This window comes from Tribolium castaneum, chromosome 1 (genome assembly GCF_031307605.1).
Source record: "Tribolium castaneum strain GA2 chromosome 1, icTriCast1.1, whole genome shotgun sequence".
Lineage (NCBI taxonomy): Eukaryota > Metazoa > Arthropoda > Insecta > Coleoptera > Tenebrionidae > Tribolium > Tribolium castaneum.
Genome location: NC_087394.1, coordinates 12,467,660 through 12,484,106, shown reverse-complemented (window position 1 = coordinate 12,484,106; position 16,447 = coordinate 12,467,660). Strand labels below are relative to the sequence as shown.

Genomic DNA, 16,447 nt, shown 5'->3' with positions numbered 1-16,447 from the left:
AAACTAAAAGTTTTAGAGCAAAACGGTTTGCTTAAGCAAATTCTACGGTCCATTTAACGTATTTTACAACTTTGTTTCAAAACTCTACCTTACAAGATCATATTTTACAAAATTATTTTAATTTGAAAAATGGTAGAGGCGCCGGGTTTCTGATGAAAAATTCGTAGCTTGAAAACTAAAAGTCCTAGAGCAAAACGGTTTGTTTCAGTAAATTCTACGGTTCATTTCACGCACTTTACTAGTTTGCTTAAAAACTAGACTTTTCGAAAACATATTTTAGGAAATTATTTAAATTAGAAAAATGGTGGAAGCGCCGGGTTTTTGACTAAAAATTTATAGCATGAAAACTAAAAGTTTTAGAGCGAAACGGTTTGTTTCAGCAAATTCTACGGTCCATGTTTTCCAACTTTGTTTCAAAACTAGACCTTACGAGATCATATTTTAGAAAATTATTTTTGTTTGAAAAATGGTAGAGGCGCCGGGTTTCTGATGAAAAATTTTTAGCTTGAAAACTAAAAGTCCTAGAGCAAAACGGTTTGTTTCAGCAAATTCTACGGTTCATTTCACGTACTTTACTAATTTGTTTAAAAACTAGACTTTTCGAAAACATATTTTAGGAAATTATTTAAATTTAAAAAATGGTGAAAGCGCCGGGTTTCTGACTAAAAATTTATAGCATGAAAACTAAAAGTTTTAGAGCGAAACGGTTTGCTTCAGCAAATTCTACGGTCCATTTCACGTGTTTTACAACTTTGTTTCAAAACTAGACCTTATGAGATCATATTTAAAAAAATTATTTTAATTTGAAAAATGGTAGAGGCGCCGGGTTTCTGATGAAAAATTCCTAGCTTGAATACTAAAAGTCCTAGAGTAAAACGGTTTGTTTCAGCAAATTAATTCTACGGTCTATTTCACGTATTTTACAACTTTGTTTTAAAACTAGACCTTACGAGATCAAGCGCCGGGCTTCTGATGAAAAATTCGTAGCTTGAAAACTTAAGTCCTAGTGCAAAACGGTTTGTTGTTTCAGCAAATTCTACGGTTCATTTCACGTATTTTGCAAGAAAGTTTCAAAACTAGATTATTGAAGAACATATTTTAAAAAATTATTTTAATTTGAAAAATGGTGGAGGCGGTTTTCGACTAAAAATTCATAACATGAAAACTAAATGTCCTAGAGCAAAACGGTTTGTTTCAGCAAATTCTACGGTCTATTTCAAGTACTTTTTAAGTCATTCGCATATAAAATGTTCTGATGCATCGATTAGCATGGGACAAGTTTTTAGTTTTTAAGTTTTTATACGTTTTTTTGTAAAATAACGAATCACAGCTGACTATTTTTGAGGTAAATGTATGTAAAATGCTTAAATTCAAGCTCGTACTTCTCGAAAATAAAAAAAACAAGCTGTCAAACACTTTAGAATAAAAAAAAGTCTAAATTCAGAACACAGACACTTAACAAAAACATTTATTTCTCTCCATTTTTGTCTTAACAACCTCACAAAGAAAAACGAACGAAGCCACAAGACAACCAATCCCCCAAACCCAAAAAATCACCTTCAAACTGTTGAAATCAAGCTCGTGTCTTGTTTTTTCCACTTCAACGGACACAAAAGTAAAATTTTCGAAGCGTGTTCGTAAAACTTCCTTCTCCCACTTACGGATAATCCCAGAATTGAAAAGACGTAAGATTATGTTACTGATTCTTTGATAGAATTGTATCCCTTTTCTCATCATAAGTGTAGTAGGATATGTTACTACTGGTTTCTCGAAACAATAAATAAGTGGCCCATTTGATGTCTTGTAATTATTTAAAATAAATTTGGTGTAGGATTGTGGTGCACAAACGGCCACATTTCGCTCAAAAGCCACCAAATCGAGACATTTGCGCATGTCTTGACAACTTTTCCATTTTTTTAAAATAGCTGCGTTGGTACGACTCATGGTACTACCACTACCATCACTGGTGAAGTACCGGGAGGATAAGCCATAAATGTCGAAACCATGGGCTAGAATATCATCAATGGTACTAATCTCTTGTCTGGTACTAGCACTAGCTAGGGCACTCGTCAGTAACGTCTGATATGCCGTAACCATATAGAAACTATAAGTGATCAATAAGCCAATAAAGAACCTAACCTTGGTACTTCTGGGTTGTTGGTAAATGGGCAAACCTAACAAAATCTGGTACGTGGCAATGGCACACGTGTAAAACTTCTGGTAATGGGTGTGGTCTTGACCACTCACCAACCATGACATTGTCGTAACCACAAGGTACAAAAGCATTGTTAGTACCAACGGTCCAAGACCCATAATTTCGCTCAAACTCGTCAATTTTGAATTAACTGACTTAGATGGGACACAAAAAACTAGACCTTGGTGATGGTAGTAGGAAACATCGTCAAAGAAACGGGTCCGTTTCATGGTTTTGGCATAATCACCAATTGCCATATCGTTGATTTCATGGTACAGGTAGTTTAGATTGCCGGTGATGGTACCATTGTCGTAAACATCGCCCCAGTTTTCCGGTACTTGGTCATGTTGGTAGAACATTCGCAAGTTTGCAAGTTCCGCCACCAGGTCTAAAATACTGATTTCGATGCCGCGAGTACTGGTCTGGGTACCACTCCAGGAGTTATTTGGTATGTTTATGATGAATGGGGGCCATTGGACCATGCGTACTTTGATGGTACAGTGGTTGAACTTGTTGGGGATTTTTTGTGGGTACCAGTTGACCACTTTGGCTACTTCCATTGGAACAAGAATCGATCAATGTGATTTGGTTGTTGGTACCACAGGTACCACCATGATAGGGGAACCACGAGAAGGCGTTAAACACAGTTGGGTTCAAATGATCTGGGAGAAGTACCACCCCATTGACTATGTGGTACTTCCACAATTTGTTAATAACATCACTTGCGACTTGCCTGGGTTTGGTTAAAGTGCTTTCTGTGAGTACCAAAAATTTGGCAAAAGGGTTCCAATTTTGGGAACTTCGCAAAATGTTGATGGTGTCACTAAACTCACGTTGGTTTTGCATGTGGATGATGTAAAACGTGGGTTTTTGGGCGAATTTTGATTCGTCTAGTGTGACGTTTTTGACGACCAATGACCAGAAAAACTCGTGGGTTAATTGGGGTAAAAGTACTTGATCTAAAAGTGTCACTGACTCGCTCAGGGGAAGAAAATAAAAGATAGTTTCTCCCCTTTCTAAAAAAAGTTCAACTGCGTTATAAATACACTGAGTGAGTGACTGAGTTATTTGTTTTTCTTCAACGGAGAAAGGGGGAATGTGGAGGAAAGTTGGAGTAATAAAAAAGAGGAACACAGTTAAAGTTGGAGACATTGTTGGACTGTGACGAATTTATCACTTGGTCGAAACATCCGTTTTAGATTAGATTTATTTGATGTAGTAATTAAATGTGCATAATTTATGAGAATTGATTGGTAAAATTAAAGTTGGTAGTTATGTGGTAATGGTAAGAATCACTTTCTCCACTCTTCTAAATTAACAATAAAAAATCATAAATTTGACGATTTGTTTTTTTGTATTAAATTAATACTTCAATCTAGGTGTAAAACGTCAGTTTAAGTTTATTATAATTTAGTCTTAATACAATTATATATTCCATATCGAGCGCGATATTATAACCTTGAAAAACAAAATTTTGAATAGAGTTTGTTCTTTATTCAATGAGAAATACAAATAACATAAATTTTCACTTTCTGCTCTCTTCTAAATTAACAATAAAAAAATTATAAAATTGACGATTTGTTTTTTTGTATTACATTAATACTTCAATCTAGGTGTAAAAAGTCAATTTAAGTTTATTATGTTTTAATTATAACTTGTTTTTAACACAATTATATATTCCATATCGAGCGCGATATTATAGCCTTGAAAAACAAAATTTTGTATAGAACATCAATGGAGGGACAAGATTATGTTTTAATTATAACTTGTTTTTAACACAATTATATATTCCATATCGAGCGCGATATTATAGCCTTGAAAAACAAAATTTTGTATAGAACATCAATGGAGGGACAAGATTATGTTTTAATTATAACTTGTTTTTAACACAATTATATATTCCATATCGAGCGCGATATTATAGCCTTGAAAAACAAAATTTTGTATAGAACATCAGTGGATCAATAATGCGAAATAAAATTATTCTGCACAAATATGACTTGAAAAAAATCGTTAGAATTTGATTAAAAGCCATTTTGATATTATTCATCCGAAATTTCAGTCTAATTGATGAGGGACAAGATTGAGTAGTAATAAATCTCCGCTACAAAAGGACCCACTACCTACCCCAACAACAGTAATGACTGCAGAAATTTTACAACTAGCGGCACGGTCCCATCGGGCGGTTTTAAAGCCAGGACCGGAATAAGCACACTAACGTGTTAAAAATGTTTTTATTAAAAAATTACATTAGATGTTCAAATTGATTAGTATTTTGGTCTAAGCACAAACAAATTTTTCGTTTACAATTCGCATGAACCCTTGCCGTAAGATTTAAAGATTAACATTCCATTTAGAGTAAACAGATAAAATAAATGGTAATCCGGGCCTGAAAAATTCTTACCAGTTGCCTCAACCTTCAAACCCAACAATGACGGCGTGCAAATTTTACAACAAATGCAATAAATTTTTGAAAACCACCATCCTGATGGAATTCTTTTGTGGAAGTGATTTACAATTCTACCAAAATTCATGGGAAAAAAGCTGTCCCAATATCAAAACGCAAATTAAAAATTAACGACACATTTTCTCGAAAATTTAATTAGGCACTTTGATGCACTACCTCAAAATACAATTATAGACAAAAAATCGTTGATATAAAAATGTAGTTAACTAAGCGAAAGTGAAAAAACACACCGTACAAGTAAACATTTTAAAAATTGGTCAAAACGTTCTTCGATACAATAAAGTCACATACGATTTTTTTTACAATCTTAGATAAATTATAAAGAGGTGTAAAGTGCCTGAGTGTAAAACTTGACTCACCTGTTTTTAATTTTTTAATGTCCTTTATAGTTTCTATAAAACTCGGAAAACTTTTTTGAACAAAAACTACCCTTCTAAAGCATATTATAGTATATTAATAGGGCAGAAAAAAAAGACAGTTATACTCGTACATAGATGAAATTACAGAACTTTGATAGTGGACCAAGTTTCAGCTTCTGGTCACAGACAATTCATGAATTTTGGTGAAGTCTACTTGAAAATTCGTACCTAAATCGACACTCGTCTTCGACAAGATGTTGAACAGTTTCTTCCAACTGACCACATTGGCGATATGCATTTTCTGCAACATTCCCTTTAAAAAGGAATAAAATTTAAAAATGATAACAGTTAATTACGTCTAACATCAATTTTTTGCTCACAGAGTTTCAATCATCTTCGAGGTCTCACGCTAGTAGTGTGCATGGACACAAACTCTTTTTGCAAAAATAAAAACAACACCAGCTCCGTTTTTTAAAACTACAATACGACCCCCTTTCGCACTTTTGAATATCTTGGGACAGTTTCCACTGATTTTTCTTCTTTTTTTGACGGATATTTTAGAAATGTCAATTGTCAATTTAAAAAGTGCGCGCGCATGCGCTTTGATTTTCAACGTGTGTCATTTCGAGAATTCGTCAGTTCAACATTTTGAATAATATAAAAGAGTTTTAGTTCAATATTTCCTATTTATGACTCCTCATTATTCCAATTTTGGTGTTTTTCATCTAACAGATCGTCCAACATTACTCCAGCGGGGGTCGAATTCAAAGAAAAACTAAAGATGTGCAACAAAGACAGATTGATCCTTTTATGAATTAACGTAGGTAACGTAATAATTGTTGTAGAAGTTGTAAGCATTTTGATTGGGCCGTTTGTAGTCGGCCATTAGAATTACGGAGAAAACCAATCACTTCAGATTTTTTGATTCATTGAATAATTATATTTTTGGATATGACTGGTTCATTTAAGGTCGGCCATTATAATAAAAGTTAGCAACCAATGATTTTGAATTGTTGGATTCATTCAATAATAAATTAATATGAATGATTAGTTTTTCGAAAGCAGTCAATAAATAAACCTCGTTTTTTTTAAAGGACTTGCTTCATGTTTCTCTAATAAGGTAATATAAGTCAGAATTTTAGTAAAAAAAATTGGCAGCAGCTCATATCAAGTGTTGAAATTTTGCCAAAACGACTGTTATGGATTTTAGAGGCATTTGTACCCTTTGAACGCGTTATCAAATATCGAATACCTCAGCTTGTTCGGGAAATACAGGTGTCCTAACGATTGGAAAAAGTCCATTATTGACCTGTAAATGGTAAAAAAATTTTTTTTACAACCGCCCTAAATCTAAAATGATTGTCAAGTATAGAGCATGTTTCAGAAATAATTTACAATACAAATATATGTTTTTTTTTTAAATTGAACACCAATATTTTTTGCATTTTTGGATGTAGCTTTTAATACTGATCCTTGAAAAGCAGGACATTCACCATTTTAAAGAGTAAAGTTTAAACTTAAGTCTGTACTACTTGTTATTGTATTGCAAATAGGATCGTAAAAAAATTTAGAAGTTTGTTGATGTGTCCCGTCCTTGACAAAGACTTCTTGCTTTTTTTATTTATTATTTCTTAATCAGGATTGAGGACTAAAATAACGGAAGTACCTTATGGGTTGCGGATTAACTTTGTGGTTTGTCAAGACTAAATATAAAATAAAAAATTATTAAAGAATGAAGAGTTTTGCTTTTAAAGATATTTGTTGTAAACAATTTTTTAACAAGGTGTTATTTATTACTTCGATGTCCATTTACCGAAATGCGACATTGGTTTACAAACGTCGCGAATCCTTGGTCGCGGACACCTTTAAATCGAAAAAGAAAAAAAGTGGCTGAATTAAAAAAAAACATGGGACATAATAACATAAGTGCTAGGATAAAATAAATACTTGATTTCATAATCATTCATCTTATATTTTATAAAACTTCACAGCAGTACGATAATTACAATAAATATTATGTATAGGTATCAGGCATATAAAAATATGTTTAAGTTACAAAGGCAGTGATCGGTCATTTGGACAAAGGTAGTTATTAATAATTGTACCCAGTCTGAGGACTAAACGGTTGCGTTATCCCTCTTCCTCCCCCACCTCCACCGAATCCTCCCGCTCCTGGTCGGTACTGGCCATCATCTCCACCGCCACCTCCACCTCCACCAAATCCTCCTCCACCACGGGCCTCCTCGGCCCTGTTCTGCTCCAAAGACCTAAACAAACATATCAATAAAAACACTGAGCTAAAAAACCAAAAATTGTGCATTTTATTTCTTGCTTTCTAGGAGATAATAGTATGAAAAATTTAAGTACGACTTAAATATTAAAAAAAATTAAGTCTACTTAAATTTTTCAAAACACTATTCAAAACACCGAAACACTTCAAGCCATAAAACCAAAAATTTTACAATTTATTGCTTGCTTTCTAAAGGATAATAGATAGTATGAAAAATCTAATTACTGCGTAAATTTTTCGCAGGACCTTAACAAACATATCCAAAAAGATACTGAGCCAGAAAACCAAACATTTTGAAATACGTCCTAAATAATCATATCCCAAAAATACTAGTCCCGAAAAACATTTTTTTTTACTTTTTAGCTTTGGTTTGAAAAAATTACTAGCAAAGAGATGGGATGCATTTTTTTAATCAACTGATCAGATTTTTAGTTTTTGTCGTATTCTAAATTGTTTGGTTAATGAATTTAATGAATTTTAATGAAGTTTTTAGTATTTTTAATTCATATTATATCAAATTCTCAATGAGTATAATGGTAGAAAAAGTCCAAGTAGTACACAATTCAGAAAAATATCTATGATATTATACACAACTTTTTCAGGTTTTTTAATTTAATTTTAAGAATTATCTTCGACATTTTTACAGGAGTTGTGCTAGAATTTGGTGTGCTGTTTCATTTAAATAAACTGATTGAAAAAAGTTAAGGATATTACTCAAATTAGAGAAAATAATCATCTGTTAAAAAGAAATAAGTTAAAAGCAGATTCTTTAACGGTTGTAGAGCTGTGTAGTAATATAGTATAGTATATGTTAAAACAACAATATCTCTATCATTTTCGAGCAGTTTATGCAGTTTAGCAGTTCCTTTATAATTTAAGGTGTCATAAGAGGCGTGGTACTACCATTTAAGAATTTGATGTGTAATTACTGATTTGTATTTCAAAATATTTGTATTACAAATTTCCAAAGTACTACAATAAAATTGCCCCTGTTAATAAAAATTGTTCTTTTTCAGGATTTGTAATTTTTTCCTTAATTGATTCAGAAAAAATAACCAACAAATAGATATTTTTTGTTATCCAAGCAGGAACGGTAAAATAAAGTAACCCTGGGCGCAGTGGCAAAACTAGCCCCTAATTTTTGGATGGGCACATAGGTAGGCCAACAAATTTTTTTGGGCACATTAAATTTAATTTCATTAATAAATAGGTAATCTACACTTTTCCCCTTAAAGACTGTCTAGATTTCATTTAACTTTTGTATTTTCTAGAAAACTTTTTAATTAACTTATTGTTTAAACTTCTACCACTTTTGTAACTTTTCTCAAAAATTAATCAGAGCCAAAATTTAAGTTTTTCGTTTATCACTGAGTTAAAAATTTTTTTTAATGATCCTCGTACCTAAGTTTGAATCTGAATCTGATTCTAAATTCTTATAATCGATTTTAATAGAATCCAACAGGTTTTCTGATGTCTTTTCTGATATTTACACATTTTTCAAAAACCGAAGAAAACAAACCTGACGCTACTTTAACATAAACGTTTTTATTAATTTTTTTACAAAAACCGTGAAACAAAGTTTTGCGATTTTTTAGGTGGGCACTGGACCACCCAGGCCCACCCCTAGTTCCGCCACTGCATGAGCGGCAATAGACCTAAATACGCCAGTGGAAATAATAGTATGGAAATAATAGTCAGACATAAATTTTTCATAAGACAACAAACACATCAAAAAGAATTCTGTGCCAGAACACCAAAAAATTTGTATTTCATTTCTTGCTTTACAAAGTGTCTATAAAATTAAATGAATGTGGGATCGTAGTAGGTAATAAAAGTTTGCCGCTTCTTTCAAGAAAAAACGAACAATGTTAGTATATGAAAAATTTGGTTTTACTGGTTATCTGGGTTGATAAAATTTAGTACATTTCAAAAATTTCATAGAATTACAATAATTAAATGCGGCAAATTCAAATTCCACAACCATCTGCGATTCAACACTCTTTTATAAACAGTCTGTACATCGTAGTAGTACCTAGTAATAGTAGAATAATTTCCGACTGTTGGGGAGCAGTGTATATTAAAAGACTAATATCCCTAACATTTCTCGAGCAGTTTATGCAGTTTTTTTTAAAGTGGGGTGGTACCATATAAAATTTTGAAGGTTGATTCGTACTACAAATTTACAAAGTACGACTTACGACAAAAATGTCTTTAAAAATTGTCTTTTTCGGGGTTTGTACTTTTTTTATTTTCTGAATTAATTAATAAATGTTTTTGTTTTTTTTTTAAGAAATGTTATGCCATAGACAAAAGCAGCAACATTAAGTATCCCTGGGTGGCAATGGACCTAAATACGCCACTGGAGATAATAGTATGAAAAATTTAAGTATGACTTGCCTTAAAATAGCTTCAGGAATAGGCGGCGGTGTCGGCAGATGGGCCCCCACGGGCCTGAACCCATTTTCATCGGCCACGTACTGAATGGAGTACCTTTGCCCATCTGGGCCAGTGTACGAAAACGACCCTTCAGCACTTTCAGCCTTATTTGCAGACCCTGCATTCTTCAAATGCCCCCTTTCTTCAGCTTGAATCCCATTTCCGGTTTCGTAAGCGTAGTAATAATTACCACTTCCGTCATTATCGTTCACATATTTCAAAATTGGAATTTGCGCCCCTCCACCGCCTCCAAATCCGCCTCCGCCACCGCCGCCGCCGCCTCCGAAAGGGGCTCCGCCACCGCCACCTCCGAAGGGCGCTCCGCCGCCGCCGCCCCCAAAGCCAGGCCGGCCGAACGCTCCGCCCCCGCCGCCGCCACCGCCGCCTCTCGGAGGGAGGTAGGTCGTGTCCAAACGGGCACTGAGGGCAATTCCGATGACGGAAGTTAAAATTACCTGAAAATTGTATAAAAAAATTGTCGGTGTTGTGGGGTAGGACTTACTAATTTCATGTCGTGCTGTGTTCTAATGCAAAAGCAATTGTGTTACAATTATTTATAGAGGAGCGCGAAGAGTCCATCCACCTGCATTTAGTGCCCCTCCAGCCGAAGATGAGCCTCGGCATTTGAGATGAAAGAATCTGCCCGTAATCCAGATCATCAGCCCATAACGTACAAGGTTGCTGAATGCACATTTTTCACTATATCATTTTTCACACACCTTAAAAGGCGTCGGCGGTATGAAATACTTCTTGCTCAACGTCGACCATTACCCTCATGGTGGGTAATGGCAATTTATAGAAAATCTATAATCATTCTGCGATATATTTAATGTGTATGATATGCAAATAAGAGTGTGCAATCTGCCAGCGCAACAAATATTAACATTTTTATTTCCTTAAAGTTAAAATTGTAGCTATTCTACCTAACAAATTGTAAAAAAATGCTAAATAATAAATTACAATTAGGTGCTTGAAAAAGAGACTGAATTACTTTCACATAATAATACTCGTAATACTCGTAATCTCAGCAGAAATAGTAATGGCATTGCGAATTTCTGGATTTTTTCTTCATAAGCATAAGCTCTTCAGTACGTTACAGTACCACATTTTAACAAACTGAAGAAAAATCAAACTGATAATGGTCAAGATGTTGGTAAATTCGTTAAAGTTATATTAATTTTTTCAGTTGTTTATTCCTGAAATGTTTCTTATCAGGTGCTCAAAAACGGCGCACCAACTTAATGCTATGTAGTTTGTGATAGAGGAATGCTTATTACATATAAAGATAAAAATAGTAAAAAATCTATATATTAAAGTTAATAATAAATAACGAATTTTAAATATATATGTTGTATCAATAAAAAGAATTATTTTCCTAGGAAAATATCTACAAATTTTTATTGTTTGATGAATTAATGTTTTTAAATTAAAAAAACTACTAGCGACTGATAGTAAATTTAATAATAATCATCATCATTGTATTAGGGAACGACTACTTTGTGTAAAACATAGAAACATTAAAAAATATAATGAAAACTGGAGAAGTAAACGGGCTCCAGTTTTTTTTAAATACGACTTTAGGCCTTTCTTAAGATTTTTCCCTTAATCTACTCATGTTTCTTAATATGTTTTTTGAGCATCCCTGTATAACATGCCATAGAGCTTATGTGCTATTTTGTACGAGTGTAATGGCATTGCCTTAAATTTTTAAAACTATCTGGTACATAATTAATTTCTAATTACGGAAATTAGGTAAGAATTATAGAAATTAATGTAGAATTATCGTAATTAAGCTGAAATTACACTGTATTATAGGAACTATCGAGAAAACTATTAATTAAAATTTCGGTAGATTTTTTTTAATAGGGAAAGGGAGAGAGGTAATAGGGTTTCCTCCAGAATTATACATATGATTTTTTCTTTGTTTTTTTCGACGGCTTCATCAAAAAATATCCCGAAGCAACAACATGAGAGAGAACAATACTAGTTCTTCCAAACGGACATTTAAAATTCACAAAATTCTTCCAGAAGCACTTCCCGTTAAAGTTTTTTCTACGGTCTATTAATAAATGCGTTAGATTGTTGTCTTAAAGTTTGAAATGTATTTCTAGGACTGTTTTTGAGTTTTGTTCACCAGAAAATATAAATTATGAAATACATGTTAAAGAGTCTTTTTCAACTTTTTACCTTTTTACCGTAAGTAACGACAGTCTAAAAATCAAATGTATAGTCATTATGTGAAATTAGGTCAATGAAAGAAATCATAATTACAATTAATTAGTAATTACAATCGATTGTTTTGTATATTCAATTATAATATACTGTAATTAATTGCAATAAATACTATTTTTACAATCATAAACGAAATAAGGTATACGAAAACCTATTTTAAAAAATAATCACAGGAGAATTTGTATGTTACCAACTGCGTGAGGCGTCATAAAACTTAGTTTAACCCACATTATAGAAATATACAAGTTATTTGACTTACTTAAATCTACCTTATTGGAGAAATAAGTAATTATTTCCAGAAAAATTAAATATTTACACTGCATTTCACGTAGTTATGTATTTTATTAATAATTTTGGGACAACCAACGCCTCATTTCCTTCGTTACTGGCTTAAGTAAACATTAAGTATTAATTTATTACTAACTAAACTAATTGGCTTTTACTTAATAAAGGTTAAATTAATTGTCAATTAAAATTTGTTTATAATTAAATATGAGGTACACATGCAACGAATAAACTTATATCTAGGGAGCTAGCAACAAAATTTTTTGCCATTTTTTTGTACAAAACAACATTTAAGCAACGTTTGTTTCAAAATATCATAAGAATATACAGGGTGTTTCTGAAATAAAAATAGGACACGTATTTCTGATACATCCTGTATAAAAACAGTGATTAATTAATGTTTTTTAGAAGGAATTGCAGAAAAATTCACTTGCATTCAAAAAAAATTATGTGCTTTTTAGTTTTTGAACTACAGTAAAAAATATACTGTTACCGACTCATCTGCTGCGTTTTCTGGTGAAATTTAAGACTATACATCAGTAACTTGATTTTGTTCTCAGGTGAAGAACTAATAAAAAAATAATAATAATAACAAATAAAAAATTCGGAGTGATTAAGAATTATTGTCTTAGCTGGTAACAGATTTGAAAGTATCTATTTTTTTAGCAATTTGCAACACTGCAACTTTTTCTATTCCTTAATACCAGTTTATAGAAGAGTCATTAATTTAATTCGAAATTAAATGCTTCATTAACTGATCACGTGACTAAATTGAACAAATGTGATTGGTCCATTCGCATTGTTAAATTTTAATAACGAATTAAATTTTAACAAAGCTTTCTACCGGCCCTAAGTTTTGCTTGAGATATAATTAACATACAACCTCACACAACTGTTGGATTATTGTTAATCCGAAATGTACTCAAATGAATATGAAAGCTGTGTGTAATTTTTCTAAAAGGCAATTAAAAAAAATCCGGATGCTTCTAATCTAACCGTTCTAACCCACTGCTATAATGGGCGATGATTTCGGAAATATATATTTACACAACTGTTCCTTTCTTCTAAAAATCGTGATCGTACGAATGGTTCTTGTGTAAGTAGAACCATAAATTTTAGTTATCTGACAAAGTGCTCCCGGAGAATTTGCCCTCCCGCCCGCAACTGTATAGATGTGGGAGAAACGTGCATTCACTTGAAAAATTTTATGACATCGAAAATGAGCAATCACCGCAAAATTTATGGTTTTATTGCACGGTTAGCTTATGGTGATTGAATGTGACGGTTCACATTGCACATAATTTACAACTTATTGTTTGTACACCTGATTCTAACCGCAGGGAAATGGTTTTCAGAACATTAAAGCTTGCCGAGATCCGGCATTATTTGCGATTTTTTCGATTTTAATCTTGTTTCAGGATACCGCTTACATAAGCGTTTTTGTTTTATTGTAGAACTAATAGCTGTTTGTGAATTCTCTTCCGAACATTAATCATTAGAAGGGTGAAAAAAGTTTAAAGCTTATTATTATTATTCTGTGACCATTTACATGTGGTGTTAGTAGTCTAAATAGTAGTTGTTATATTTCATAATTTTTTTCAAAAAAAATGCATTTCATTTATGAATGGTAATTTATTATTTAAATATTAGCATCTTGCTAATATTTGGAAATTTAGATCTGTTGTCATTAATACTTTTGCATCAAAACTAAAGAACTTTTTACGAACGATTTCATGACTTTTTTTGTCTTAATATTGTGTGGTTAGTCCAAGGAGGTCTGTTTTTATCTATTAATTAATTTCACGTTTTTTTGGATTAAAAGAGCAGATCTGGACCAGCAAAACCCCACTGCATATATTGTTTAAAAGATTAAATAAGCAAATGAGCCAGAAAGATTTAATATAAATAAGGAATAATATTAAGATCAATTAAATCCAATTTTAGGAACAAATTTTTGTCTACCGATTTTTTTTCCATTTGATGAAACAGAGGGCACAGTAGCCTTTGAGTTACTGTATACGGAAAAATACGTTTCATCTTTTATAGGTAAGAATACAAAATTAAATTTTCGGTAGTGGGGATTTTGGATGTAACAAATATTGGTTAATTTGAAGATATCATTGCTTAAGCCAATTTTTTTATTGAGTTATACGGTAGGCATACGTAATTCATTAGTTGTATTTGTGGAAGGAGTATTACTTTTACTTCAGAGCAAGCTAATGCGAAATTTGGTGTAGGAAAAGTCGGGGAAAAATAATTTTTGGAAAGTATTTATTCCCAGGATGAAATATGGAGCAAGTGGAAAAGAAATGAAAAAACAAATTATTGAAATAACAACACGCTGACATCAGTTTAAAAACTTTTAAGATGCACTGTTTGCAAGGACAACATTCTTTAAAATATTGTTTTTAAGGCACATTATTATTTATTACACTCAACCAACAAATTGTAGTACTCATGACACATGGTTGGAAACAAAATTTTTGGTTTAGAGTCCTTGCAAATTGAATAGGTGCGATTTTATGATTTCTCTCGAATATGGTAGGGGTTGTGATAAAACTAGTACGTAACAAAATTAAATCTGATAAAATTTCCTTTCCACTGAAAAAAATTGCACCTACAGAATTATTCTATATTGTCTCATTATTCATTAGCAAAAATGTGCGGCAAGAATCATTGTTTAAATTTTAAATAATTATAATATACGAGGTACAAAGTGAGTCTGTCAAAAGAGTATAAACAAATATTTTTAATCTATCTCAAAAATTTCTAATAATCACACAGAATAGGTACAACATTTGTCATTATTTAATTTTATCCTCCTATACAAACAGTTAACTAATAAACAAATTAACATTAAATCACCACAAAAAATATTATTTTTTATTTCTTTATTTTATTTTATATATTTTATATTTTATTTCTTTATTCTTTATTTATTTATTATTCCAATGTTGTTTGTGCCAAAAAATTCGTTGAAAAAATGTCGCTGACCCCAAAATATAAGTAATATCTGTTTCAAAACTATAAAAACAACTCTTATTTTTCACAATTGTTTTTTTTTCTTTAATTATTGGGTTTTGTTGGGATTAAATTGATCACAAAAGGCCATTTTAACTCAGAATCACATGGAAACACGAAAAGTTTTTATTTGTGACCTATCCGATCCCAAAAAAAATGTAAGTGTACGTTTTGAAATAGCAAATAGATAAAAATTAAAAATTCAAATACCTAAACGTAATTTTGGGCCTGCTACAATTTTTTGAAAATATTTTTTTGTATAATTAAAATATCGTGCGAATGAATGAATCTGGAAATTATAAAATTTTGATTATTATTTTTAAGAAAGTAAGTAATATTATTGTTATACGTAACTGTAAAAAAAATTTGAAAAAATTTACACACATTTAGAAAAAATAAAGTATTTTTTGTAGAAATATATTGGTCTGCAACAAAATCCTCTTTTTAAATAAAAGCTGTATAAATATGAAGACAAACTATCTGCTTTCAGTTTTTTGATATCACGTATAATTTTTTTTATTTCTCAGAATTAATTTTTGTTGTGTTTCGTTGTTTCGTAGTCAGAAATATGTTTTTTCAAAAATTCAATTCTTTTTGAATTTTGACTTAGATTCCTATTAATATGCAAGTAGTTAAATTTTTGTTAATAATTTTTAAAGTTTTGGAACGAATTAAAATATATGTTGTTTATTATTATCACAATAATTAAATTTATAGTTATAGTTTTAAGTAAAATTAATGACTCATTTAAAAATATTATTATTAAAAAAGGTTATGTAAAACTTATTTTTGGTTAAACAGCGTGATTCAAAAGCACCGTACAATCACAGTAGTTTTAGAAATTACTTAATTATAAATTCTTGTACAGTCACGGTCAAAAAGAATGACACCCCTACCAAACGGGCTGCTAGCAAATCTCAACATTTCATAAATTTCAACAAATAGGTTAGATCACACACTGTCTTGGTAGTTTACACAATATCCAGTTAGTTTATGAACGAATGAACCGTCCTCATTAATTATATCACGTCGAAAGGTTTGTTGCTGCAGTTTCAGAGGTGTCATTCTTTTTGGACGTGACTGTACTACCTACCACATGGTGCATTAAGGTTAAACTATAATGGGTTCATTGTCAAATGCACGAATGCACAAATTTGAAAATC

At 31.7% G+C, this 16,447-nt stretch overlaps 1 protein-coding gene and 1 long non-coding RNA gene across 2 annotated transcripts; both read right to left on the bottom strand.

The window, feature by feature from the left end:
• Positions 1-5,092: 5,092 nt before the first annotated feature.
• Positions 5,093-5,582, bottom strand: LOC135267150 (uncharacterized). Its single transcript, XR_010335482.1, has 2 exons — positions 5,377-5,582; positions 5,093-5,321 (listed from the first exon to the last, which is right to left on the bottom strand). It is a non-coding gene; the product is annotated as an uncharacterized LOC135267150 (long non-coding RNA).
• Positions 5,583-6,971: 1,389 nt separating this feature from the next.
• LOC103312468 (pupal cuticle protein 20) lies at positions 6,972-10,535 on the bottom strand. Its single transcript, XM_008193140.3, has 3 exons — positions 10,249-10,535; positions 9,708-10,201; positions 6,972-7,287 (listed from the first exon to the last, which is right to left on the bottom strand). The coding sequence occupies exons 1-3, from the start codon at positions 10,255-10,257 to the stop codon at positions 7,113-7,115; spliced, it is 678 nt and encodes a 225-aa protein (XP_008191362.2). The 5' UTR covers positions 10,258-10,535; the 3' UTR covers positions 6,972-7,112.
• Between the last annotated feature and the right edge of the window lie 5,912 nt (positions 10,536-16,447).